The following is a 27,906-nucleotide window of genomic DNA, read 5'->3' on the forward strand; positions in this document are numbered from 1 at the left end:
GGCTGTACTTACAGATTCACTGTAAAGCTAAGAGTTTATATTTTTGTCTCATATTGTAACTCTTTAAAATCCTGTGCTACTACCTGTATAGTTGGTTCATATCAAAACAAACTGGACACAAGAAACCAATGGTATTTATTAACAAGTACACAAGTGAATTTTATTTATGCAAGCAAATTTGATCATACAGGTCAAATAAGCCACTTCAAGCTGTTGGCACATGAATATACAAAACAGATTAGATTTAAAGCCTGCTACTAAGCATCTGTAGTGAAAGTACAAAAGACTAATACGAGGAGAAAGCTGAAAGCGTTTTTTCAGATCATTACAGAGTATGCAATGTTGGTACAAGTATTAGCTTTAAGACATGGTTTAAACCTCATCACAAACTAAATAGACACAACTCAAAGACTACAGTCGCTAATATTAGGAGCATAACGCAGTAAGCGTGGGAGGTTTAGTACTGCACATATAAACAAAAGGTTTATCCAGCAAGACAGTCAATAGTGTAAAAATAAAGAGGTGAAATAAAGTAACTTATGAGTCAAAAAGACTATATTGATGCATGTCCATGCCACGAGAAACATCTAAATTCACAGTCTTTACTAACAGTACAGTTATCCAACTTTGAGTTGAACATCAATGCGCTTACATCTAGAGAGAGCACAGAAATGGTCAAAGAAGTGCATGAAACTAGCTTTGAGAAATACTGACAGAAAGAAAAAAATCGCCAGGCAATGAACTGACAGGCCACCTCTGTATGTGGATTTATAGGCAAGTTACAGTTACTGTAATGAACAAAATTACGGTGACGCACACTTTTCTCACATCTGAAAATTCCACCAAGGAGTGCCATTACACAGACAACTTCTTTTCAGGTTGGGGCTGATAGATGCAGGTAGGACTGATTTCTTCTTACTGTCACAAGAGATGTCTTTAAATGTCAGTGCTTAACATATAGGTATACTTATCAGTATATGTATCAGTATATACAGTGCAGAGTACTGCAAAGCAGGAGATTAGTATTTATAAAGTTCAACTTTAGAAATTAAAAAAGAGAATATGAAAGCATGTTTTTGCATGTGCATTTGTGCGAGTCCGAAAATATATCTAAATGGCAAATATATCATAAAATAACCCACAATTTATCTTCAATTCACTAATCCTATCTATCAAAGTCAGTATTTCCTGTTTAACAGGCTTGGCACATCTAGCAAATATTATTTTACTCTGATTTGGTATTTATGCGTTGTCTTGCTATTTTTTTTAAAATTATGTTTCACATAGAAAAACAGATTAAATTGCTTTCATGTGAAAGTGGTTTTAATCCCTGGGAATACTGGTATGGCAAAGGCTTACAATGCTTCATAGTTGTATTGTGAAATTTAAAATATTTTTAAAACTAACCATCCACTCACATACAGTACACAGTTCTTGAACATGAAATCTTCAGACACACGACATGAGAAATGTGCTTGAAAACCCTTTGAAGCCCCTGTTGACCCCCTCAGGAAATCATTATAAAATAAATTATCCATGAAAGCAAAATGACACTTGGTATAAAATAAAGTTTAAGAAAAGTAAAACAATTGTACACTATTAAAAAAAAACATAAATACTACTGCTACTTCTGACTCTAAAAACTACACAAAAACTACTGTCAGCACTAAATAACTCTTATTCAACTTGTTCAATAACACAACTGCCAAAATGATAACACCATCCATGAGAGAGGTAAAGGGGCTTTTTTTTTTTTTCATCTGAAATGCTGTTTGTGACTGGGGAGGTTTATGTGACGTTCCCCCCCCGAGACCACATTTGTCATATGACGCACCAGTGACATCAGCAGTGGCGAGGGCCCTAGGCGCCATCCGCCCCCCCTCGGGAGGGGATGGTAGAGAGAGACAGATAGAAAGCAAGAAGAGAGAGAGAGTGAGAGAGGCCGGAGTGGCAGGGCCAGGCCTCACGCTGGTTTTTATGTGTAGGCGTTGAGACGCTCCTTGGAGCGAGTGGAATGGATGTCGTGAAGCTCCTGCTCCTCCTTTGACTTGATGTCTTCATACTTCTGCATCCGGCAGGCGTCCTTCACGTAGGCCCAGTTGGCAGATAGCACCATCAAGTAGTGGATCTGTAAGAAAATTATCATTCCCATTTAGCAAATCACACACCAATGGGCTGTATTTCATAATCTAGGCATTATCATTATTGATTTCTTAAATGTATTCATTTTTAATACTGAATAGACTTTAAAAGCTGATCTGAACCCTTGGATTAAGGACAACAATCGTCCAGCAGGTGGCAGCATAATTCTAACTGTAGTGTTGGACTTGTGTTACCATGGCAGCAGTGGTTATAATGAATGTATTGTGGTTTAATGACTGAGACTGTTACACAGCTTTTCTTTTCACAGGGACTGACAGTTTTATATTTGCTCTGCAAATATGCAGTAGGACCATTTGACTGAGATTAAAATACAGAAGCTATACTACTACTACTACTACTAATAATTGTTATTATTATTGTTCATGTTGTTATTGCACGTGTTGTTTTTCTATTTCTTATGAACATTATTCATTAATTTATGTGATTTTTTTACTTCATTATTGAGGTGCACCAGTGCTTCTGTTGTTTTCCAGCTAAGTTTGGAGGGATTAATCACAGCAAAACAACTGCGATGTGAGTAAACTAGTTCAGCCCACAATTTGCATCATCATCTCGAGTAGCAAACACTTTCTGTTTCTCAGAAAATGGCTCCTTGCAAATTGCTGATTACTGAGTGATGTTTGCAACAATCTCAGAGCCTTTCTTCTCCCTGTTTCCATGACAACGGCATGACATGCCTGGCTCCTCCGAAAGAGGGAGGGAGACAAACTGTCTTTTTCACTGCGCCAAAATGCCTTCTCTCCTATCTACAGCTATTCTCTCACAGGTAAATATAACAGAAGCTACTGATCCTGCTACAGCATTTCTTCTCACCTGCCTTCATTTTCAAAAATTGTCTTACCACTGCACAGTGTTTGCTGCAACAGCAGCAAAGCTTAATCTGATCTTCATGAAAAAAATACTGCATTACTTAAAATAAATGAATAAATAAAACTTAAACCGGTTTCAGTTTGTTTTCATTTTCTTATCGGTGGCTTACCATGGCAATAACAGCAGCTCCTGCTCCAGCAAGGGCGCAGATGAACAGGTGGAATGTCATGTCCAGCTGGATCAAAAACAAACCGCAGGACATATTAATCCTCAGGGGTTAGCAGATATATTTGGCAATCAAAATCCATTGACTCTATTCTTTTAATAAAATCCATAAATTCACATTTGATATCTGTGACACATTTACCATCAGTATGTAAATGCTCAAGTTTCTCATCAGAAAAATTGCAATTTCAGTGTTAAAAAATACTTTTGTCAACTGTCTAACATGTGAGTTTGGGGTCATAGTCTGAGTTTTCTGTCAAACTTTGACTATTAAGTCAAATAATTTGAATGGCGTTCATACCTTGCAATGCTGTCAGTTCAGGCACGCTGTCATACTGTCAGTTTTTGATTTTCCTGCTCCGTAGTATAGGTGCACTTTATTCTTTTGCCTTTGTGGTGTAGAATGTGTGAATCTGACAAATCTGACAATATTATTGCTGTAATGAGGACTAACTGGGGTTTTTTTTGCAGTTGATGCAGGTTCTGTTAATTATTTTTCATTTAAAAGTAACATTTAGAAGAATACCTGCAAGGAATGCCACTGTTGGAAAGCTATTCACAGTGATGTCTTCACTATATTACGTAATGATTTGTCTTATGTTTGAAACCCATGTGTAATTCATTTTACAGCATGACAACATTAGACATTATTCAGTACTCAAAAGTTACCTTACCTCATTGGATTCACACATCCTGTAGAACTTCTCAGATCCAGTGCACATAGTTCTGGCCTCCGCAATTGGCACAATACCTGAAATTACATACATGTATCAGAGTATTATATTACATTTTTTTCTGTTCACATAGTCCCACAGGTGACATATACACTCACCTGTCACTTCATTAGTCGCACCTTGCTACTGTTGAATGGAGCCCATTTTAAGGCTGTTCATATAACGATATAAAAACGTCTATCGTTTCATTTTACACTATCGTTTGTTTTGTGGTGTCGCAAAATAAACTGTTTACGGCAATATTTTTTCATCGTTTTGATGGTCACTGTAGTGGCTATATTCATTTCTTAAAGTTCTCTCTTTCTCTTATATTGTATATAACCACACTACAGACGGACAAGCTACTGTTTTTATGCATTGTCGTTAGGCAACAATGACAGTAGCGTGTCCGCTTGTTTATTTTCCACATAAACCTTTCACAATAAAGCTCAAGATCCTGTTGAGACTTTTCAAAATAAACTGAATTACGTGAAAGAGTATGCATATTGTTTATGGATGAGAAGCAAAAAAAAGCTGCCAGGTGCTAAAAAATAAACCTTAGACTCAAACATTAGAACAGGCTTTTCCCCGCAGCACGCTGTGTAATAAATACTCACAAAGAAAACAGCGGCCGTTACAACTTATGTCTAAAAATGTATCGTTTCATGCATCGGTTAAAACACTTGACTCCAGGTACACGACGCCCAGCTGGAAACACTTCACACAAGTCGAGCTGCCCGAGATTCACAGAATTTACAGAAAATGTTACATTTTTGTGATTTATATCGTTATCGGACGATAGATGTCTTATATTGGGATATGAGATTTTGGTCATATCGCACAGCCCTAGCCCATTTTGCCTTCAGAACTGCTGTAATTTTTTCTAGTGCAGATTCAGCAAGGTACTGTAAATGTCCCTCAGTAATTTTGATCCATAGTTACATTAAAATAAATTATATTCCTAAAATGAAATTCCATTCTTAATTCATATGGGTTATTGTAATGCTGGCCTACCCTCCGCATCTATAACAGCTTAAAATCTTCTGGGGAGGCTTTCTACAAGGCTTAGGAGTGTGTTTATAGGAATTTTTGACCATCCTTCCAGAAGCGCATTTGTAAGGTCAACCACTGATGCTGGATGAGAAAGCCTGGCTCATAATCTCCGCTCTTATTCATCCCAAAGGTGTTCTGTCTGTAAGGTCAGGACTAGGGGACAGTCAACTTCTTCCACACCAAACTTGCCTATCCATGTCTTTATTGGCGTTCCTCAAAATGACACACAGTCATAAAGTAATGTTGGAACAGGCAGGTGCCATCCCAAAACTGTTCCCACAAAGTTGGGAGCACGAAATTGTCAAAAATTATATGGTATGCTGAAGCCCTAAGAGTTCTTTTCACTGGAACTAAGGAGCTGAGTCCAACTCCTGAAAAACAACCCTACACCATAACCCCCCCTCCAACAACTTTATACAGCACAATGCCATCATATAAGTACTGTTCTCTTGGCTACCACCCAGACTCGTCCAGCAGATTGCAAGATGGAAATTTGATTTGTCACTCCAGAGAACATGGCTCCACTCAGTGGAGTACAGTGGCAGTGTGCTTTACACCACTGCATACTGTGCTTTACATTGGGTTTGGCGATTTAAGGCTTGGATCCAGCTGCTCGCCCATAGAAATATATTCCAGGAGGCTCTCTACCCACTGTTTTTGCGTTAATCTGAAGTCCACATGAAGTTTGGAGGTCTGTAACGATTGGTTCTGCAGAAAATTGGTGAGCACTGTGCACTATGTGCGTCACAAGCCACTGCTCTGTGATTTTTCATGTGGCTGTGGCTAATTTGCTCTTGTTCCCAAACTCTTCCACTTTGTTGCACTACCACTAACAGTTGACTGTGGAATATTTAGTAGTGAGGAAATTTCCCGACTGGACTTGTTGCACAGGTGGCATCCTATCATGATACCAAACTGGAATTGACTGAGCTCCTGAGAGCACCCCATTCTTTCACAAATGTGAGGATGCAGAAATGCAAACATCAAGACTCATCAGACCACGCAATATTTTCCAAGCTTCTGTTGGCTATTTTTCTGAACTTATTGCACCCTCAGCTTCCTGTTTTTCACTGACAGGAGGAGCAGTCAGTGTGGTCTTCTGCTTCTGCAGCCTATCTGGTTCAAGGTTTGATGTGATGTGTGTTCAGAGTTGCTCTTCTGCATACCTTGGTTGTTACAAATGGTTATTTGAGTTACTGTTGCCTTCGTAGTAGCTTTAATCAGTCTGGCTATTTTCATCTCACCTCTGGCATCACCAAGGCATTTTCACTCAGAGAACTGCCTCTCACTGTATATTTCCACTTTTTTAAACCATTCTCTGTAAACCCTAGAAACAGCTGTGTGGAGAAATCCAAGTAGATAATCAGCCACAGGCGGTGGTTTAATGTGACCCAAGGCAAGATGTATCCGTGTTTTTATATTCTTTATGCCAAATTTTCACATCTAGTGTGAATTTTTATATGGTGTTTATCATTTCCATACAGTCTCATTGTGCTATACTTAAAAAAAGAATATAATTTTTATTATTTAGCCATATCCTAAAGTGATGATTAATCCATTTAAAAGAAAACTATATGGAGGCTACAGTACAGGTAGTTGTTCTAAAAAGTAAAAAAAAGTAGCAATTTAAATACAGCATAAATTTCTGTCACCGAGTTATTTCAAAAGGGGTGGAGGGGGGGACTGGAGAATATTCATGCTTACCATACTGGCGTGGGTCAAGGCATAGGGTGGCTCCCTCCAGGACAGTAGTATTTTGGCAAATATTCCAGATGTTGAAATATATGAAAACTGGAATGGAGGTAAATGCAGTCACTCCAAGCCAAGCCAGCATGAAGATGTATGTCAGCATGATGAACTGAAAGGGGAAACAGTACAGATGGATTACTGAAGTGGAACCGTATTTATTTGTAATATTAACACCTTCCAAAGCACTGTGGCTGGTGTAAAACTGATCATTTAGACGTTGACTCGTCTATGTTTAGATGTTGACGGCAAGGTCTTCTGAGATTAGTTTTTGTTGTAGTTAATATTTTTATATCCTCCAAGTTATTTTATAGGATTGCTGCATGCTCTTTTGTATGTTCTGGATGTGTGCTGATAATTTATTTTGTTCTCGTTTCAGCAGTATTACCATATTGAACACTGATCAGAAATAAACCTTATAATGTCCTTTGCTGGTTGAGTACTGTAAGTACTACATATGATATTAGCTTGTCAAGAAAAGTTAGTTAAAAGAACAAATCATTATCATTTTCCATTCTTCCTGTTAAATAAAAACAGCTTCAAGAGAAGCTAAAGAAAAGGTGATAAGATCAACTTTCCTCTGTGTAGACAGATTTCTTTAGCAGAGGAACTTGGGAAATCTAAGATTTTGATATATTGATTATGAGAAAGTACTATATATCAAACAGAAGAGATGAGCCGACATGTGAATGACCCCAGATTACATTAGGTTTGTATATCTCCCTTCAATCTCTTCTTTCCTTGGGGAAAAATGCAGTGCTATTTATACTTTCTTTTATAGGGGAAAATAAAGATAGTTGAGTTATAGTACTCGTAAAGGCTCTATTGTGGCTGACCCTTTTCAGCCTTTTCAAAATAGTGAAACCTCACCAAATACAGGGGTCAACTCTAAAAAAGAATCTATTACATATAGAGCTTGGGAGAGCACGAGTAGTGTCACATTGGCCACAAAAAAAAATGTCAGCTATTGAAATCTACTCAGCCTTCAAGGGAAAGTTCCTGGGAAATGACCTGACATTTACTAGGTGATTCCCGACAAGAGCAAAAGCTTATATAGAGTAATAGACATACATTTTATAGTTAGTATGAAGTAAAATAGTAGCCCTACCCAGGCACTGACACAACGTCCACATGTTGTGATCTTGAAGTCCCCGTACAGATCTTTAATGGCACCACTTGTGAAGAATCCCTCCACCATTAGCAGGATGCCATAGACGAAGAAAGCCGATGCAATGCCGTAAATCACATACTTAATAATGTCAATCCTGGAGAAAGAATACAGAACAACAGAAACGCAGTTTATAAAAATAAGAAGTTACCCTTTCTTTTTAAGATGTTAGCAAGAATATTCATACAAAAATACTCACACAGGAAAATTATATAGATAATTGCAGGTCATTACATTTGCCTGTTAAACAGAAGTAATCAACATATCTGTCTTAAATTGGCTACGCTTGTTGTGATTGTGCGGTGGATCTCTGGGATGTGTCAAAGCACATATAATTGTGTATTTTATACTGTGGAAGTATGCAAACTATGTTTTCTTGCTGATCAGCAGGGCTGTTTAGAATCTTTGTTACTTACATTGTAAAGACATCCAGTGAATCCACAGGGCTCCTCACAACCTCAAAGTAGTCCTGGAGGATGGTGACAGTGCCAGTCAGGGCTTCATGTCCACAGCCACAGAAGAGGGCCACACCAGCATACAGCAAGATGGTGGCTATAAGGGATGGGTATGGAATCCCACCCAGGCATTTGATGCAGCATTCAAGGCATCCTAAAGCGGAGAACGAGATTAGCCAACAAAGACTGTTAAAATTCTGAGAGAAAAAACACCAGACGTGGTAACAGAGTAAGTAACAGAGACATTTTTGCTGCATTTGCTGCATTTTAAATTATTTATCAATACATTAGCATTGAGCAAATGCATCTGCATGCAGTACAGTGTATTTCCATTTCCATTTAATATTTTCCAGCAATTAAACCAGCTGGGAGGCAGCTATGCATGTAACACTGCAAGCTAGTTTGACTGCAGTACTCCTTTCCCTTATGTTAAAAAAACAACAACAAAACCCTTTCAAACAACTGTGTTATTCGTTCTGTCAGCTCTATAGCCCTACGGATGATGCTGACATTTTATTCAGCAATACAAACTCAGCCTTAGTTTCACATAGTAACCATGACCTTTAACCCCATTCTACTTTCCTGTGCCAGGGGGTTCTTAAGGTGACAAATCACTGCTCAGGTTCATCTTCAATCTCCTGTGACACAGACTGCTCACAAAGGAGCCACGTCTGTAAATATTGTACCCAGGTTTGCCTTTATGAATTGCTTTGATTTATGAGTCTCCATCTCGTGTGTGTGTGTTTTGTGCTACTGAGTCAGTCATTTCCCAGTAACTACAACAGAGGTACAGAGGTATTTCCTGTGTAAGTGCGAAACAATTCCAGTATTGCAGTGTTTTGCTGTATATTATCCAGACAGATACATTTTTCACAAAGCCAGACTAGTCTGAAACAGCTAGACCTGTATTAAAATCGGAGAGCTGCTTCATAAGTATCCTAAATGATTAAAGTTGAAGTCAGTATACAAATGTGGTATATGTGCTTTTATGACCAGCACGGCGTTACTCTTGATCAGATGTAAGATGATCATGGCCCATGATTAAATTCATCTGCATTGGTTTTGCTGTGCTCATTCAGAAGAGATGCAGTGACTCTGTTGTCAGTTGCAAAGATGATAAGATTTCAGGATGTTTTCAGCTCCATTCTTTTAAAGGTTGTCTAGTCATCTTCACTTTTGTTTCAAAGCAGCAGTCAGCCCAATATTCCTCCTCCTCAACTCTCTTCGTGTGACTCTGATCCAGACATGAGTGGAATACCAAGTAGCTGGTCCGCCCGCTGGGCTGTGCTGAGCACTCAAACGCTTGGTGCAGTTACAACCTTCACCCAGGGTTTCCTAGATTATCTACCTCCTTACTGATGTTATCCACTGCTAGACTGTGGAATGTCTATTCAGCTTATGTGCTATATTTTAAACATGTTTCTGTCCATATCCGTGTTTGCTGAATGCTGCATCCTAAAACAATCCATGCAGCTTTTCACACTTCACACTACACAGTCCAAACAACTCTGCTGTGCCTGTTAATAAGCTTCTGATTTTAGTCTCTGTTTAAGTATTCTCAGCTCATACAGTGTATGCTTAGATCTAAGCTTTAAAGATGAGGTACACATATATATTGTCTTCCAAGCCTTTTGTTGTTTAGAGGAAAGATTATAGTATGCATTATATCTCAAACTGGTGATTCCCCCATTGAATAGAGGGACTGCAGTGCCATTTGTCTGCCTTTATCATCACTGCCTTAGTAATTCTCCAACATTCCCACTGATTCACCTAGGAAGAGACATCAAATTCAGGGAATACTTCACCTTTAGTGCCTCTTGGTAACTATCAGGTACTTACAGTGCCACGTGACATGCACTCCTAGGTGTTTTCACGCTAATTCACACCTTCTGTCATGTGACTCTGAGAACCTGCAGTAGATTTAAATGGCCTGGACTCCCTCTGGATCCAGATGCTGCTTAAATTCTGCCGTTTTAGTGCATTTCAGGAATACTTTGAGGGAAGCTCCCATAGTGGAGGTGTTGGTTTAGTCATTGTAATCAAAAATGAATTTATATAAATCACTTTGTATAGTCTCACTTTGAGTAGAGCTGTTTTTATTTGGAAACCTGCATCCTAATACAATAATGGAAAAACGGACAGTTTTAAAGAACTCAATTCAGTCCTGTGGAAAACTAAGTACACCCTATGAGTCACCAGTTTGTAGAATCAGTTTGTAATTCTTTTCTGCAGGGCTTTATCAGTTTGTGACATTGTTGTGGAGGAACATTGGAACAAAGTCCAAAGTTCATGTTGCAAAATTGCCTTAGTTCATTGAGGTTTGTGGGCATTTGTATATTCTCAGCACTCTTCCCACCACATAATTTCAATCAGTTGACTTTGACTCAGCTGATGCGACACTTTGATTCTTTTCACAAGTCCACGAGTTCAAGGTCACGATCAACTCAGTAACTGCAAGATCCACAGGAACTGTGTTTGACAGTTGTTTGTGCTGATGGTGCGATTGATTTTTGCCAAATGTGACGATAGTCAAACATCTCCACTTTGGTTTTGACTGTGCAAAGTACTTTCCAGAAGTCCTGAGGTTTGTTTAAATGCAACCCTTCCAATCACGCCACATTTAATTCCTATGGAAGCAGTAAGAGTGTGGTTAGTTTTGCATAAAACTATGCAAAGTTATGTGTAAGCATGTGTTTTTAACACGATTCCATTCTGCAGCTACAATATTTTGGATAGCAAATTTTTCTGTTATCATTATTTAAAGGTGTCAGCTTGTCTTTTTCTGGCAACTTATGCATGAAAAGGTCTCCAGATGCACCAGTACCAAGGTTCTGAGACCAACCAAATACATGTTAACACACAATCCTGATAACTTTGCAGTATAATGTCTGGAATGCCTTAGAAATCAAGGATCTGTTACATAAACTGGACTTTATCAGATTCACTCATTCATTTCCCAAGGTCTCGTGAATGTAGCTATTTTTGTTCTTTGCTTGAGTACCCTCTGTCTGTCTGTCACTACATCTTGCCCCAGATTCATTATGTTGAGTTGCCTTATCACTTCAGGAAACAGGCACTGACAGAATTTATTGATGTAGCTGTGATTACTGACAAGATGAGAGTGAGGCAGAGAGTTCAGAAACACTTACCCTCTTGGCCACAGTGCCCATTTATGAGCCAGAGTAAGAGTCAACTGTTGAGTCAAGTACTACAAACACATGGATTTGTATGTAGTACTGATGGGATACAAATTACTGCAATGTTCCCAGTTAATTTTTCATTTATTTCCAAACTATGTCGCTTGTATGGAAAAATAAGGTTTTTCAGCCATCAGAAATAGATAGAATAGATATAAAACATTTTCTCTTGCATTTTGAATCTTAAACACAGGAACGCAGCGGCCTTTGAGATATGCTGGTGCTGATTTTGTGCAGCCTGTATTTAACATGAAGAGAGACAAGCAGTAATATCAATGATTTAAGTGATGGCTTCAATCAAGGCTTATTTCCTTGCTTTTCTGCACACAGCATAAAGCAGCTGCAAATTTACACGGACTACTTTTCCACCAAGCAGTAAACAGAATTGGCTACTAGTATGTTTGTACATTGTAATGTAAATGTAACTACAGAGTACAACACAGATAATATTTGTCTATATGTGACTTGACTTAAAGAGTTTCCATGGAAACAGTTGAAGATGAAGTTAGAAGGCAGGATAAAAGCATTACTGAGTGGACGTAACAGACTAATGTTTTATTGATCGTCTGCTCTTAATTCTGTGGAAGGGAAGCTCATCACACCCAGTAAAGAGAGGTGTGTTAGAAAAGGACCAGATTCAGTGATAAAGTTGTAAATGTAGGTTAAAACGTAAAAACTAAGAAGGCTTCCATCTTTGTCTGAGAGAAAAAATGTATTCACGTGAGTAGAAACAGCTGAATTTACAACGTAATGTCTTCTTAGCCTAGCTGCCCTTTTTCACATTTACTATGTTCCTTCCTGTTTTTAAAACTGCAGTGATAAAAGATCACCAGCAATGGGTTTATGATCTCATATGTTATCTGTCTTCCTCACCCCATTAAAAAATACCAGTGCATGCTATCATTTGCTCTCTGTAAACCTTCATTGATCCTAAATGAATTTGAGACTCTGAGTGGGTGAAAAATGGCAAACGGACAATTCTAAGAGTTAGAGGATGCTTGATCAATAATTTAGAAGTGGCACAGTGTGGAGGCACACAAGTCTCCCACATTCATTTTTCATGCTTTCTGCTTAGCCCCACATCACCTGTGATAAAAATAAAAGATGGCCTGCTTTAGGGGTCATGGGTATTTGAATGGCTGTGTCGTATAGGAAACAATGACTGTTTGGTGCAACCAAGCAGATTTAAGATGGACTAGAATTGCAGTGACAAGGACCATCTGTGTACTTGAATGAATATATGTGATGTTTTTGTTTTGCCTTATTCTGAACTGGAGTACACCCCCAAATGTTTGAGGTAAGCTTAGTCTACAAAACATCTTTTACTCAGAATAACCTATTTTCCAATCAGTAAAAAGCATTTAAGGATTTTCTTGCCTCAGCATGTTGATTAAATACAAATTTCATCGGTGCAAATCTTAACTCTAGCAAAACCAGGATTAATGCTATTCAGTTTTGAACAAAGAGACAGATTTAGAAGATGGCACTGTTTTAAATATTTTATTTTCCTAGAACAAAGCCACATTTTTTTTCAAGGGAGGAAAGGGAGGGGGTGAAATTGAGGCCTGTGAGAGCCCAAACACCGTGGCCCAATCAACAGAAGGCGTCTCCCTAATACAAAGAGAAAGGATGACCCCCTCCCAGGGCCTCTCCCACCTCCCACTTCTCCTCCATCTGTCAGTGCCATAGCTGACAGGCAAAAGGGATACACTCATACACACATTCTCTCTGACCTAGTCAACTTTTGCATGAGGGATGAGATAATGTTGTCCATATCAGATCAGTGCAGGGTTAATTTATGGAGTAACGGGGTGGATGATGAATTGGATGAATTCTGCGAATTACAGTGTTATGATGTTTCTCAGACATTTCCACATTATGAAATTTGCTTAGTTCATCCATAGGTCAGTATTTGACGTGTAGTGGTCCTGTTAAACTGGAAAAATAATTTCTATTTAAGGCTAGATTACCTTTAAGACATTTTTTCGCTATTGACACAAATATTTCTTAACCAAAATAGTTCCATAGCTAGTGAAATATCAGACATAAAAGTAATATTGGGCAGATTCCAAATACTTGCTTTCAAAGATGATTTTTACTCAAATGTTTGTTTATGCGACCCTGAATTGGATGAGTGGAAGAAAATTAATGGATAGATGGATGGTTGCTTATGTTGGTTCATTCCTAATTAAAAAGGATTTCTTCCTTTTGAAGTCATATAGAGATATGAGGCTTTGCTTTTGATGCAGTTTTAGCATCTGAGAAAATAAATGGCATGCTGCATTAGAGTATTAAATTAACAAAATTCATTAAAGACGATGACAGAAAAAGGAAAGAAAATCTAATTCTGTGTCTGTGCATTCATTTCTAACACGAGAGATCCAATAAGAGAGATCAATTTTCCCACATACAGCTAGCATTTATTAGGGGTTTTGTGTGGGGACGGGGTGGTGGTGAGCCTGGTCAGACAGAGAGAGAAGAGAGAGCGAGATCTCAGTGGGGGGATGGTGTGCCTGTGTCAGCCTGAGTGTAATGGGCGTGCATGCGTCTCGTTGCTTTCCTTGTTCCTTTAATGCACCCCACCCCCCTTCCCCTGCAGTGAGCAGGTTTTTTTTCAGCTCCTGTGTGCCCCCATCTCCTCTGCGCATGTTTAATCAACCAGCATGGTTGCCATAACAACCACAGCGCAAAATCTGAGAATAGACCGGGTACTTGAGAGCCGTGACCCACTTACTGTATGTCAACAAATTCAGTGGGACAATAGTGAACGAGACACATTACACATAAAACCCCTTCAGGGCTAAAAGGTTGTTCCACACCAGGCCTGAAAGCTCAGCTACTGATTTCCTCTCTTCCTTTTTCACAGAGAGATGGAAGAGTCTAAACAGGACTGCGTGACTGTAGACGTGTCTTTTGTCTAAGCCAAGTTCACTCCAGGAACTAGGGGGCAAAAGTCAAAAACACAGCAAAAGAAACAAGGTTTTGGACTTTAGGTTTATGCATTTTAACCATGCAGGTATTTCCATTTCACAGGGTGGAATGAGTTTAATTTTCCTGATTGCCAACCTTATAAGCAGCCAAAACCAAAGAATGCAGGGATTTGAAGCACAGCTCCAAAACAATAGACCATAATGAGAGCATGTCTACAGAGTCCAACAACAGTGGAGTACTTCATACTGCATATTAGTACTTCAATTTTTACTCAATAACAGTTTCCCGACACACTTTACCCTGAATGACCGAAATTTTAAGTAACATTTAAATTACATAAGCTAACACAACTCACAAGACACAATCATGTTGAGTGACAACAATATCATATTATCATTTTAAGATATTATCATTACAGTGAGCTAGTGTTTATCATCAATCTCAATGCAAGTAATTTTCAACACCTCTTTCCCTATGCCTATATCTATACCATTGTGTCATTGCTCAAAACAATAAGAGACCCCACATAAGGTTTTTAGCTGCTCCAGAAATAATTACTAGAACAATTGGTGGAACTCTCTTGACCTGGGCTGGGGCAGGCTTCAAAACAATAAGGGGCAGTAGAGGAGGACATAGGAGCTCTTAGATAAGCTGCTACTTATACATGAAGTAATATATTCATGAATGTGCTGCAAGTGAATAATATCTTCTAAATAATTTATTTCTTATCATATTTGGTAAAAATAAACAAGAAAACCCAAACAAATGTGGTTTTATGTAGTGGAAAACCATTTGTCTGACCACAGCAACTATGTTCAAAGCAGCATCTCCTTGCCTTTAGCCTAATGCAGATTTGGCATTTATCAAGTCAACTGCAAATTCAAAGTGCATGAAACTCGGTGAACCTTTAAAACTACAACACAGTTTTTCCATTGTGTATTACAGTCACACGATGTTACTGACATGATTGTAGACGGACAAAAATGAGATGCTCAACATGCAACCACATGCTAATCAAACAGAAGGACAAACGCTACCTTGCAGAGTAGATTCTTGGCTCAGGAAATGCTAACAGGTGTGCCTTTCTCAGTTTTTCCATTCAGCAACAGTTAGTACATCAAGTGTAAATGACCTGCAGAATCATGTTTGGTTTATTTATCCACAGTATTACCCACCATATGGTCATTTCCAGAACTTTTAGCATATTTAGCCGTGTGTTCCTACTGGTCTAAACCTGCTTTTTCAACAGAAGGGCGCTGGACTGCTCCCTGCTGCTAATGGCCACTTTGGTACATAGAGTGCGCTCATACATTTGGCTAGCAGCTGAAGTGAACAGTGCCCACCTGGTGCATCTGACTCATAATCTGAGATTTGCAACCTCAGAAGAGGAAGACAGAAGGGCATTAGGATGCTGTGAGTGCACTCAGTGACACCTGCACCCCTTTGAGCTGGAAGTACCAATTTATCTACAGTCCGTTTGGTAGCTTGGATGATGTCTTCATCAGCAAAATGATAAAGAATTGTTCTTTAATATACATATGTAAACGATGATAAAATGCACATCACCAACTGTGGGGGCTCTGCTTCTACATCAGCGTTACGCAAAATGAGAAGCTTTTAAAATGTTGGTGTTTCTAGATGTCCAGTCTTACCAATTTCTGCACATTTATTGGGTAGAAGCTTGCTGTAGACAGAGGCCTGTCAAGTTATTATGTTTTCCTTAACATTGTAGACTGTATGTATTTAATCTTTTCTATGATTTATCCCACTTTTTTGCAATTAAGGTTAGATTGTGAGTTTTTGGTCAAAACTGATCAATGATTATTACAAACTATTACATATTTCTCCAGAAAAATGTGCATGAAATCAAAGTGACATGGGCGAAAACATGACCATCATCAGAGGAGTCATTGCAATTATCTTTTGTCTTCACAAACTATACAGGGGCTGTCAAATCAATAATTTAATAAACGAGACAATAATTTAGGTAACCAACATATGTAAATTGCGTTGCATAATACTTGGTCTCCAGAACCTCCATCTTGGCGCATGGTGATAAACGTGACTTGAAATACTTAAAATAGTGACACTATTGATTTTCCATTCAAAAGGAAAGTCTAAGCTATAACCTTTCAAACACAATACTAACTAACAGGACCAGGGTGTATTTTCTTGTGTTATTTTTTTTTTAATGGTTAAATAATAATAGCCTATGATTTACGAAAAAGGCTGTATGTTTCGACATCGAGCCACTCAGGATCCCAGGCAGTGATTGATGTCTTTTTATGCACAAATTTCTATAATTTCTGCTACACATGGTCTACAGAATAATTGTTCAGTTTTGTCATTGGAAGGTACAACATGGAAATTATTCCAACAACCAAACTGCCTGATGATATGCTGGAGAAGCTGCGCAATCTTAACTACTGTGGAAACCAGTCCAGTAGTTCTCAGTGTTGTCTAGAGCGGACTTATGATAGAAGGTGTCGGGCTAAAAACAAACATTAGCTGGTTAGCTGGTTGGTGTGTATTGGTCACTTTCCAAGAGCTTCAGCCTTTAGTTTACTGTATAAAACAACACACGGCTTATTTCCTCATATTCACGTGATGATTTTAGTTTTTTTTTCAAGTTCAAGGGGAGAAATCAAATGCTTGCTTGTGTTGACACATGGGCAGTGATTCATAAAAGCACCCTAGTGTGAGAAGCAGGTTGCATATGTCAAAGCAGAGCCTCTGCTGTAACAGGTTATTAACAGTCAATTTGGTTTTAATAAGCTTTTGTTCAAGAAAAATGAGCTTGCAGAGCTTGCTTTTTATGAGTACATGCTAAATAATTACATTAATATTCTGCCCAAATTAATGGATCTGACAGATGGCTTTATTATCGAACTGTCATCCAAAAATTGCCCATAGGGACGCCACTAAAGGTTGTTTGATCAAAATCTATAGGTTTTCTAGAACTTCTCCTACTATGCTGCTTAGTCAAGCAGTTTGATTAAGCTCACTATATTCTCCCAAGCTTCTCATTTTCTTTTTCACTCTGTGCTGTAATCATTTCTGACTCTACATATGTGCCTCTTCTTGTCTCTCTTCCTCCCACATTCTTAGACACAGCAAACTATTCCTGTGCTTCTGAAATGTCATCAACAGGAGTGGGTGAAGAGGGAGTAGATAATGACTTTGCCAGCGCCATGGCAACTGTTTCAGTTCGTGTGTGTGCCTGTAAGTAGTGCTAAGTTGCAGGGAAGAGCGACAGGAGGCAACACAAACATATGCCTGACACAATAAATCTGAGAGAGAAGGAGGCAAGGGAGGTGAAATAAAAAAGTGTTTTCTACATGAGAACAGCATCCTCTTTACCTTTGGTATTGTGTCATTCTTTAACAAAAAACATCTTTTTCCAATCCACTGATGAGAAAATACACTTGCTTTATACTGTTGCAACCATATACTGAATCATTCATGCAGAGAAACAAGATGCGGAGGTGTGAAGTATAAATAGCAATTCAGCTCTGCACAAAGCATACACTGCCCCTCCTAAGTGAATGAAAAAAAGAACCCCTAAAAACTCCTCCTGCAACAAATGCACAGTGAATATTGCAAAGCACTGCTGCATCATACAGCACCTCGGTTTTTCCGACACAAAGGACAGAACCTGAAAGCTGCTGGTTTAAAGACTAGTAATAATGGTAGTTCAGTTTGGTTCCATGCTCTTCGTGTTTCTCTCTGTCATCACGACAAGCATGAAAGCCACATCAAGCAAACAAAGGCAGTCCAGCCCTTGCTGTAGCAGTTCACACCCCTGTGACTACCCAGACAGCACATACAGACGTGCACTTTTCAGTGGAGTGCTGATACTCAGTGGACAAAAGAATCCCCCCAAACAGATGCTCTTTTATTCAAAGAGGGTATGGCTTACATTTGTGCAGTTGTCTCTGCAAAGACACTACTGACACTGACAAAAGCAAACATACATAAATGAATTCATCAGAACATGCAAAGATTTACTTTCTTACCTTTCTGGGTCTGCCCCTCATCCATGTCTTCTTCCATTTTGCTTTTTCTTCTTTTTTAAGTAGCTGTCGATTAGTAAATAAATGTCCTGTGTAGGTTTAAAATCGTATTTATTTAAGGAGTAATCCACACATCAGTTCCCCTTTCTTTCTCTATACTCACTTTCTCTCTCTCTTTCTCTCTCTCTCTCTCTGAACACTTAGATTGGCTGTCAGGTGTGGTTTCTGTCAAGTGACTGGGCGATGCAAAGGATCACTTAGCCTTTGTGGTACTGTCCATTGCAAACCGCTGTGGCAAGTGCAGAACGCCTCCTTGGTCCCTGGTGGAGGAGGAGGAGGAGGAGAGGAGTAGCAGGGCTGGCTTGAGCTGAGGGTGGTCTCTGTGGTTTGAAGGAAAGCGCATGTGTGACAAAGAGCCATGCATTTGAAAAAGGGAGGTGTGTGGAAAATGTTGGATTAAAACACTAAAAGCAGCAACGGTGGTAGAACCTAAGCCAGAATCAAGATCTTTTCACTGTGTTGTCTAGACAGTTGTGTTCATGAGTGTTGGTGACTATTGCTTGTCTCACCCTCCCTAAACAACACCCCCTCTCAGACAGAATGGTTAAGCCCATCAACCCCCCTTCCCTTGCGAGGCTGCGGCTGCTCTATATTAGCACAACCTCTCATTAAATAAGTGAGGGGGTACATCTGATTTCGAAATGGGATTCTCCTAATCTTATTAGTCTTACAGATTAAATTGTACAATCACCAAGGCGTTGTCATTGGATTCTTGAATTCTAAATGACACTATATGTCTAGAGCTGCAGACAAACAGCTCACACACTGATGAAAACTGCTAAATAATTATGCAAATACATACCTAGATCATGAACAGGACACAAGGTAATTGGAATTGGAAATTGGTATTTTAAACTGCTGTTGAGTGAAATATGCTGTATAAATAAAACCTGACTTGACAGAGTATGGACAGATGGGTGAATGGATGGATGATCAGACAGGTGGATTAGATGAAACTTTAATGATCCCTATGGGGAAAGGAAGCTTCTGCTGCAGCCAAGACCTGAGAGGGAATAGCGAAGGAGGCAAGTGAGGGTTGTAAGAGTGATTCAAATAAGCACGCTAACTTAAATAGACTGCAAAATATTAATCGGATGGAAGTTCAGCAAATTAACTTGCTAGAAATCACTTTTAGTCATCCGTTATCTTATTTGTGCCTGCTGTAATACCAGGAATGCCAAAAGCTTCACTCATAGGCCTTTCAGAAGAAAAGCAAGATAAAGTTTTTATGGTAATTATGGTAATGTGATGTGTATGTGATCATTTATTAATGATTCTATATAATGCTTTATTAATGTTTCATTGCTTAATGTAACATTCATTGAATTATTCAATTAGCCTACTTTAGTTTGTTGTCTAACCAACTGGTGTGTCAAAAATTACCATACCACTGAGTACCGCTTTGTAATTCAAATTAGCATTAAATGTTTATTAGCTTTTCTGGCAGCATGGATCAACGGATGGTGATGTCTGTAGTAAGAATCCAACCTTTCAGTCCAGACTTTTAATACCTCAATAAGTGTCAGATGCATTATTTTGAAATATTGTGCAGAAATTCCAGAATGTCCAGATAGCAGATACGGATATATGGCCCAAGTGGCCCATATGGCCTGTTATGTCTACACAGGGCTCGCAAAATTGCTAGCCCGACGTCCCGGAGCTAGCGATATCTCCGGTCGGGCGACCAAAATCTATCTCAGCCCCGCCCGTCGGGCTATATGATAACCCGGCTACAGTACCTGTCACTGTTTACAAATCCACATATATTATTTTTATAGAGGATATTTTTTAGAATGCTTTCTTCTAACATTTTTGATCAATTAAGATAAGATAAGATAAGATAACCTTTATTAGTCCCACACGTGGGAAATTTGTTTTGTCACAGCAGGAAGTGGACAGTGCAAAAGTTATGAAGCAAAAATTAGAATACTTTTACAGCATCCAACCAGTGTCACGTCAAAATGTGTAGTAGACACACCGGTCCATGCAGTCCATTTCACACTTTGCATCTTCAAAGCATAAAATGTACACGTATGCAGATGTTGCATTACTAGGAGGAAGCAATAAGAAATTGGTAGTGACCAAAAAAAAACCATATAAGGTACATTCCAGGGTCCTAAATCATCTAAAATGATCGAGCTAGGCGGCTAATATGTATTTACGTGTGTGTTGACTGCAACGCCTCTCCAAAGCATGAAATGTACCAGCCTGTTCTCAGTCCCGATACGTAATATACAGACGATTTGTCATGTCCCAAGGCGTTCCATGGAAACGCGAAAGGTAACCTTCTGCGTTCCTATGCTACGCGCCGGATTGTGCGTGAAATCGAATAGAATGACGCTCACGCAGTAACACACGTTATCATGTTTCCTCATTTTTCCGAACTCATAATAACGTGTTGGGTGGCCGAAAGCGTAATATACCGACGATTTGTCAACTAGCATAAAATGTTACGCTTTAGGAGTAAGAACACGTTGAACGTACATGGCTGACCGGTATGTCTCTTACATGTTTTACCGTGATATGAGGTTACATTATCAGGTGAATGCTCAGTAGCATATTGTTTAAAGCTCTGCTGTGCATATGTAGATTCCAAACATCTTGCTTTATCATGAGATCAAGAGACAATTTCAACCACTTTCTCCCTTTTCCATCTCCTTAGGGGCTGTTCCCTTTTTTTATTTTGTGCACACAATATAGTCTTAAATAGTCATTTGTATCTGGTAAATATCCATTCATCCATTTTCTTCTGCTTATCCAATTCAGGGCCATAGGGAGGGGTTGGAGCCCATCCCAGATGTCACAGGGAAAGAGGCAGGGTGCACCGTGGATAGGTTGCCAGACTATTAGGGCTAACACAAAGGGAAAGAGAACCATTAACACCTACAGCTTATTTAGAATCACCAGTTAACCTTCATGCATTTCTTTGGGAGGAAGCTGGATTACTTGGAGAAAACCCACAGAGGCACAGGGAGAACATGGAAGTCCACATAGAGAGGCCCCGGTGGATTTGAACATTGGACATTGTCCTTATTAAGGAGTTTAGAATCTCTAATTAAGTAAATAGCTTTTACAGAGGTTTAAGCACTAGATATAATACGTACATTCTCAGTATGTGTCCAACACAGTCAAAGACAAACATGTCATTGTGCATTCTCACTAGTTTCTTCCCACACTTACTAATCCTAAATTTAAGCACCACTATTATCTGCTTAGCTCAACAAGGGGAAGTTGCTGAAATGTGTTTGCTTTTCTGAATCAGGTCATTGCGTATATACTCTGAGCACGGTTTTTCAACCACTCAACATTTTTTTAATCCAGCTCTTAACTTTGTATAATGCCTGCTTATAAATATTGGTTGTTCATGTTATTTGAAGAGCTTTAAAGTGATTTGCATTCCAGTTTAATGAAAAATATTTGAACATTTAAGAGATATTGTTTGCACTTTGCATAGAAAGTATGTATATGTTGAACTTGAGTTTTGTCTCCTGGGTTTGTGAAGTCAGGAACTTCAGTGACTAATACATGGTTAAACTGAAAGTCCATAAAAACATTTGAATAGCATTTGAGCCATACAAATACAATTAATACTGTAAGAACAAAAATATACTAAATTTTTTTAAATAAATTTTTTAACAGATTGGTGTCCATTCCAGCATACAGACACACAAAATGCCCCACCCTTGGCCTGGATAACATAGCCACACACTAACCTACTGTGGCTAAGGGTGGGAGATTTGCTGTGGGGGAGGGCTTTTTTATGGGGAAATCCGTAGCTTATAAATCTCCACTGGTTAGTGGAGCCCCCCTGAGGCGCTGACCTCCCTCCTCCCACTGCATCCCGTCGGCACAAGAGATTCCTTCACACTGGGTGCCATAACGCTGATAGGAAAAATCAGCAGATGGTGAAACACTTTCTTAGGGCATTTTAAGGAGAAATGCTTTGTAAGATTATTTATCTGACATCTTTGATTCCAGTCACAGATGCAATGCATTTTGTATTTGAATTCAAAAGTATGTTATCCTAATTTTGTTTTCTTACATATTTTACACATGCAGAAAAGTCTTTAAATCCCCTGCATGCACTTATGACCAACAGAAGGAGGAAAAGAATCTCACTCTAAGCTTATTAATGCATGCTGGTTGTTCTCCAGAATGGGCTTGCTAGTTGCCATAGCAACCAGGCCTTAGATATTGTTGAGTAGGAGAAGCTGGATGTAGAAGTCGATGTAGAATTCACACATTACCCTGTAACCCTGGCTGGTGTTTTTTCTTTTAAATGTAAAGTAGCCTATCTAACTTTAAAAAGGAAAATACCTGTAGTTAAAGTACGATTATTATTTGGCATTTATATTATATCACCAGTTGTATCTAGTATTTTAGATCTTTTAATATAAACAAATGCCTCTGAATGTGAGGCTCTGACTGAAAATCTAAATTTCAGTGGTTGTCTGCCAGTGTCTGCAGAAATCAACAGGCGACAGTGCTCTCCATCTTAAGTGCTGATGTGTGTTCACGCCTAGTCAAGCTGAGGAAAATCAAAAGACACTGAAAAATTAAGGAGGTCATTCTTTCAGCTCTACTGAGTGAGGAAGGGATGGAGGCTTTACCAACCATTAACAGTTACAGAAAGAGGTTGAACAATTGCAGACTATGATACGCACTATGATAGATGTGGAGTTCGCTTAAATGTCATATTTTCACTCATCCATCCAAACATTTATTTTCTTCCAAGCAGTGGGAACAGGAGTAGAGTTGTGCAGACCTTCCACTCCCTGGCTCTGCAAGCTCTTCCAAAGCGTCCCTGAGGTATTCCAAGCAAACAAAGACAACATAATGTTGATCCCTAGACTACCTTAATTGGCTCCTGACAATTTCTGCCATTTGCATCTGCAGTCTCATTCGTATGTTCACTACCCACAGGTTAAATCCTCACCTTTGCCTTTTGGCTCAGCTCTCTGTTTTTGCCACAACACACTGGTATATTTATTTTATCACCGTAGACTGCGTTCTTCCCACACTTTTGAATACAACTCCAAGATGCTTGATCTCCTCCTAATGAGACAACAACTCATCTCCCAAACCCTGGCTGAACCCACAGATTGTGTCCATAAACGTTATGGACAGAATCAGTGGTACAGTCAATCAATCAATCAATCAAAATTTATTTATATAGCACATTTTTAAGACCGAAGTACACCAAAGTGCTTTCCAGTAAAATCGCAGTACAAATAAAATCACAATAAAATATAAATTACAAATATATAAAATATAAGATAATTACATAATCTAAATACAGAGCCAGATGTAAATTACCCTAATTCGCCTTAAATGCCAGATCAAACAAATACGTTTTTAAACGTGATTTAAAAGACTGAATGGAATCTGACGCGCGAATATGAAGAGGGAGAGTATTCCATAGCCTGGGTGCAGCAACGGCAAAGGCACGGTCTCCTCTGGTCTTCAGCCGAGACCTAGGTTGCACCAAGAGCAGTTGGCCCGATGATCTTAGTGCTCTCTGAGGGCTGTACAGACAGAGGAGATCAGCTAAGTAGTCAGGTGCCATATTGTTTAAAATTTTATAAGTAAACAATAGAATTTTAAAATCAATTCGATATTTGATAGGAAGCCAGTGTAAATTTTTCAGAACAGGGGTGATAGAGTCAAACTTTCTAGTGCCGGTCAAGAGACGTGCTGCGGCATTCTGGACCAGCTGCAGACGCTGCAGAAGAGAAGATTGTAGACCCAAGTAGAGTGAGTTACAATAGTCCAGTCTTGACGTAATGAAAGCATGAATGAGTTTCTCCATATCTTTGTGTGGTATGTAGGGTTTAGCCTTAGAGATTAGGCGTAGTTGATGAAAGCTAGTTTTTACCACAGTAGAGACCTGTTTGTCAAGTTTGAAGGAACTATCCATGATAACTCCAAGATTCCTGGCAGTATCAGTAAGGTAGTTAGCAACAGGCCCAGATGTGCCAGTCAATTGTCCCAGAGGCATATTTCGGTCAAAAACAATCATTTCTGTCTTCTTTCCATTTAAAGTAAGAAAGTTACGTGATAACCAGTCCTTGACATCACTCAGACAGTCAAACAGAGGATGTGGTGAGGATAAAGCATCCCCAGTCAGGTGAAGGTAGATTTGAATATCATCAGCATAACAGTGAAAAGAGACATTGTGTTTTTCAAAAATGGAGCTCAAGGGCAACATATACAGAGAAAACAACACAGGACCCAGTACCGAGCCCTGGGGCACACCACAGCGGAAACGGGCAGAAGAAGAGGAATATTTTCCCATCGTGACGGAGAACGACCTCTCAGAAAAATATGATTTAAACCAAGATAAAACATTTCCTTTGAGGCCTACTACATGTTCCAATCTTGCCAAAAGGATATCATGATCAACCGTATCAAAGGCTGAGGTCAAATCCAATAGTACTAAGACCGCAGAGCGCCCAGAGTCAGCAATTAAGAGAAGGTCATTAAAGACTCTTAGTAGGGCAGTTTCGGTGCTGTGACGCGGTCTAAATCCAGACTGAAATTTATCACTTATACCGTTTCTCTCTAAATAGGTCTGTAGTTGCCGAAGCACTATTTTCTCTAAGACTTTTGACATAAAAGGAAGTTTAGAAATCGGCCTGTAATTAGCTAGAATGTTACGATCAAGGGTACTTTTCTTAATAACAGGTTGCACGACTGCATGTTTAAAGACAGTCGGAACATAGCCAGATGACAGTGAGAAGTTCATTAGAAATAAAATACAAGACCCGATTGTATTCAATGCATCCTTAATGATACGAGAGGGAATAATGTCGTGCAAAGAATTTGAGCTTCTCAGATTATTAATTATTTCCTTTAAAGTCAAAAATGACACAGGTTCGAACTGTTGGAAAACCGTTGAACATTCAGAAGCTGGGGCTTGATTTACTACCAAAGAATGTGTGGCCCTTAACAATGAGATTTTATCTATAAAATAATTTAGAAATTTTTCGCAGAGGGCCGGGGAGGCACCCATTGAAACATCCGAACAGGGATTAACCACTGAATTAAAGATTTTAAACAGGACTCGAGGATTATGGCTGTTATTCGCAATAATGTTTGATAAAAAAGAAGTTTTTGCCATTTTGGCAGCCTTCTGGAATTTAGACCGGCTCATATGCAGGATGTCAAGGGACACCTGAAGTTGATCTTTTTTCCATCTTCTCTCAGCTCGACGACATTCACGTCTAAGAGCGAGGATGGATTCATTTAGCCAAGGTTGGCGTGAGGTTTTACGGCGTCGAATCTTTACTGGAGCCACAGTATCCAAAATAGAAGTACATATAGAGATGAAAGAGTTGACTACGCCATCAACCGAGAGAGGTGCATTACTGATGTCTTCATAACAAAAAGAATTGGCAAAGGCCGCAGAAAAAAGAGCAACAGCCTCAGAATTAATCGGACGTGATAGGCTCGGTGGACCCTCAGAGTTCAGTTCCATATTGCATGACTGAACATCAAACATAACTGGGAAATGATCCGAAATCCCAGCATCATTGATGTCTGTGATGCAAATGTCCAGTCCATACGACAATACCAAGTCCAGCATATGCCCTTTAATGTGGGTTGATTTCCTCACCCACTGAGTAATATTAAAAGAGTCAATAAGGGCAAGAAAGTCCTTAGCCAATAGGTCCTCCTCGCAGCATATATGAATATTAAAATCACCACAAATAAGTACACGATCATAGCTTAAGAAAATAATTCCTAGAAGATCAGCAAATTCACGGATAAAGTCCTTGTTGCACTTCGGAGGTCGATACACCACCGCACAGAGGGTCCGGGGGGAACCGGACAACTCCAGTAGTTGTACTTCGAAGCTGGAGTGCAAGGCGGGAGGCAGTTGCCGCACTCGGAATTTACTTCTAAAAACCGAGGCTAGCCCTCCACCCCTGCCCGCAGTCCTAGGAGAATTAAAGAAAGCACAGTCCAGTGGAAGAAGTTCCGAAAAGGAAGAGGACTCACCAGGGCGAATCCAGGTCTCTGTTAGAAACAGGACATCCAGCCTTGATGCAAGAAAAAAGTCGTTTACAACGAAGGACTTGTTCACCAGTGACCTAGTGTTTAGCAGAGCCATATGGAGCGTAGCCTCGTTGACGCTACTGGGAGCACGTCCCAGCCGACGAAGATTACTGTAATCCACACCTCCTCCAGAGGCCCGCTTCCAGCTCCATACAGGTGGACACTCAGCTGGTAGAACCGAATGGGCTTGCTGGCCAGCATAGCGAATCCATCGATGACGACACAGTCTGAAGGTATGCTGGGAGGGCCGCAGGTTGTCAATAATGGAGCGGTAACCAATCACTCCATGTGCTTTTAGGTAAGCTTTAATACGAACGCGAAAACCACTCCGCTTACCCCGTTTCCTATATCGTTTCTTGTGCGGTGTAAAAAGAGGCAGGTAATCCGTGCAGGCAGAAGTATGTGGTCGAGACTGGGAAAAATTCCCTAAGTTCCAATATAGATCCGGCTTTTGGTGATTCAAGGGTCGAAGATTTAAAAGAGTTTGTCGATCATAGGCAATCAGGGCAGTAACATCTGGAAAGCATATAGAAAGTAATAAAACAAAGAGAAAACAACACTCAGGAAGACGGACCCAAAGACGGCTTGCCGTACACACTGGCGCCATCTTGGAGTGTCTGTTGGCACTGTAAACGCAGCTCGTGCGCGTTGGGGCAACAAGGCGAGCGCTGTCGTGTAAGGTCCACATTCCACATTAACTGGCAGAGTCAAACACTTACAGGGATCTGGTGGCCCATAGCAGCAATGCACCTCTCAAAGGGCATCCCAAGGGATACAGTATATGCCTTTTCTGTGTTTACAAAGTACGTTTGCTTAAGAACCAGTGAAAGGGCTGAATGGATGGTCTGGTGTTTTGCAACCATTAGATAAAAGCCTCCTTTATCTTTCTCAAATCTGAGCTTTGACTGATGCTTGTTTTATGGTTTGAGTGGGTGTAGCTCAAAGGTAGTCCGTAGACACTCATGGACTATGTCTATAGTTTTCATGCTGTAATTTTTTACCTTTAAAGTTTGTTTCAGGCTTCTCCCATTTCCAGTGAACATCACTCTTGCTAGATTTCATGTTCCAGTAGTATCTGCTTTGCAGTGATAACAAGCTCATCGAATTCTGTAAATACTAAGAAATGGCGCTCCAGTGCTTCCTTTACTACCTCCTTTAGCGTAGGACACTGGATCATCCTTTATGAAAGTAGAAAATGACATGATCCATAATCATACACCATCATCAAGCTGAAGTGGCATAGATGATTTAAATGTTAGCTTCAGTGCCCCCCGCCCATGCACATTTAGTAGTTCATTTTTGGGACATTGTAGT

At 39.5% G+C, this 27,906-nt stretch overlaps 1 protein-coding gene across 1 annotated transcript; it reads right to left on the reverse strand.

Moving 5' to 3' along the window:
• Window positions 1–1,269: 1,269 nt before the first annotated feature.
• gpm6aa (glycoprotein M6Aa) lies at window positions 1,270–18,946 on the reverse strand. Its single transcript, XM_040010327.1, has 7 exons — window positions 18,478–18,946; window positions 8,295–8,487; window positions 7,819–7,975; window positions 6,669–6,822; window positions 3,873–3,949; window positions 3,143–3,208; window positions 1,270–2,128 (listed from the first exon to the last, which is right to left on the reverse strand). Exons 1-7 carry the CDS (start codon window positions 18,512–18,514, stop codon window positions 1,976–1,978), a joined length of 837 nt encoding a protein of 278 aa, XP_039866261.1. The 5' UTR covers window positions 18,515–18,946; the 3' UTR covers window positions 1,270–1,975.
• Between the last annotated feature and the right edge of the window lie 8,960 nt (window positions 18,947–27,906).

This window comes from Simochromis diagramma, unplaced genomic scaffold, assembly GCF_900408965.1.
Source record: "Simochromis diagramma unplaced genomic scaffold, fSimDia1.1 OVJJ01000585.1, whole genome shotgun sequence".
Lineage (NCBI taxonomy): Eukaryota > Metazoa > Chordata > Actinopteri > Cichliformes > Cichlidae > Simochromis > Simochromis diagramma.

Coding starts and splice junctions, on each gene's coding strand:
- gpm6aa (XM_040010327.1), bottom strand. CDS start 18,514: ATGGAAGAAGACATGGATGAGGGGCAGACCCAGAAAG. Junction 6,823..7,818: donor GACGTTGTGTCAGTGCCTGG/GTAGGGCTACTA, acceptor TTCCCCTTTCAG/TTCATCATGCTGACATACAT. Junction 2,129..3,142: donor GAGCTGCTGTTATTGCCATG/GTAAGCCACCGA, acceptor ATTTTCTTACAG/ATCCACTACTTGATGGTGCT.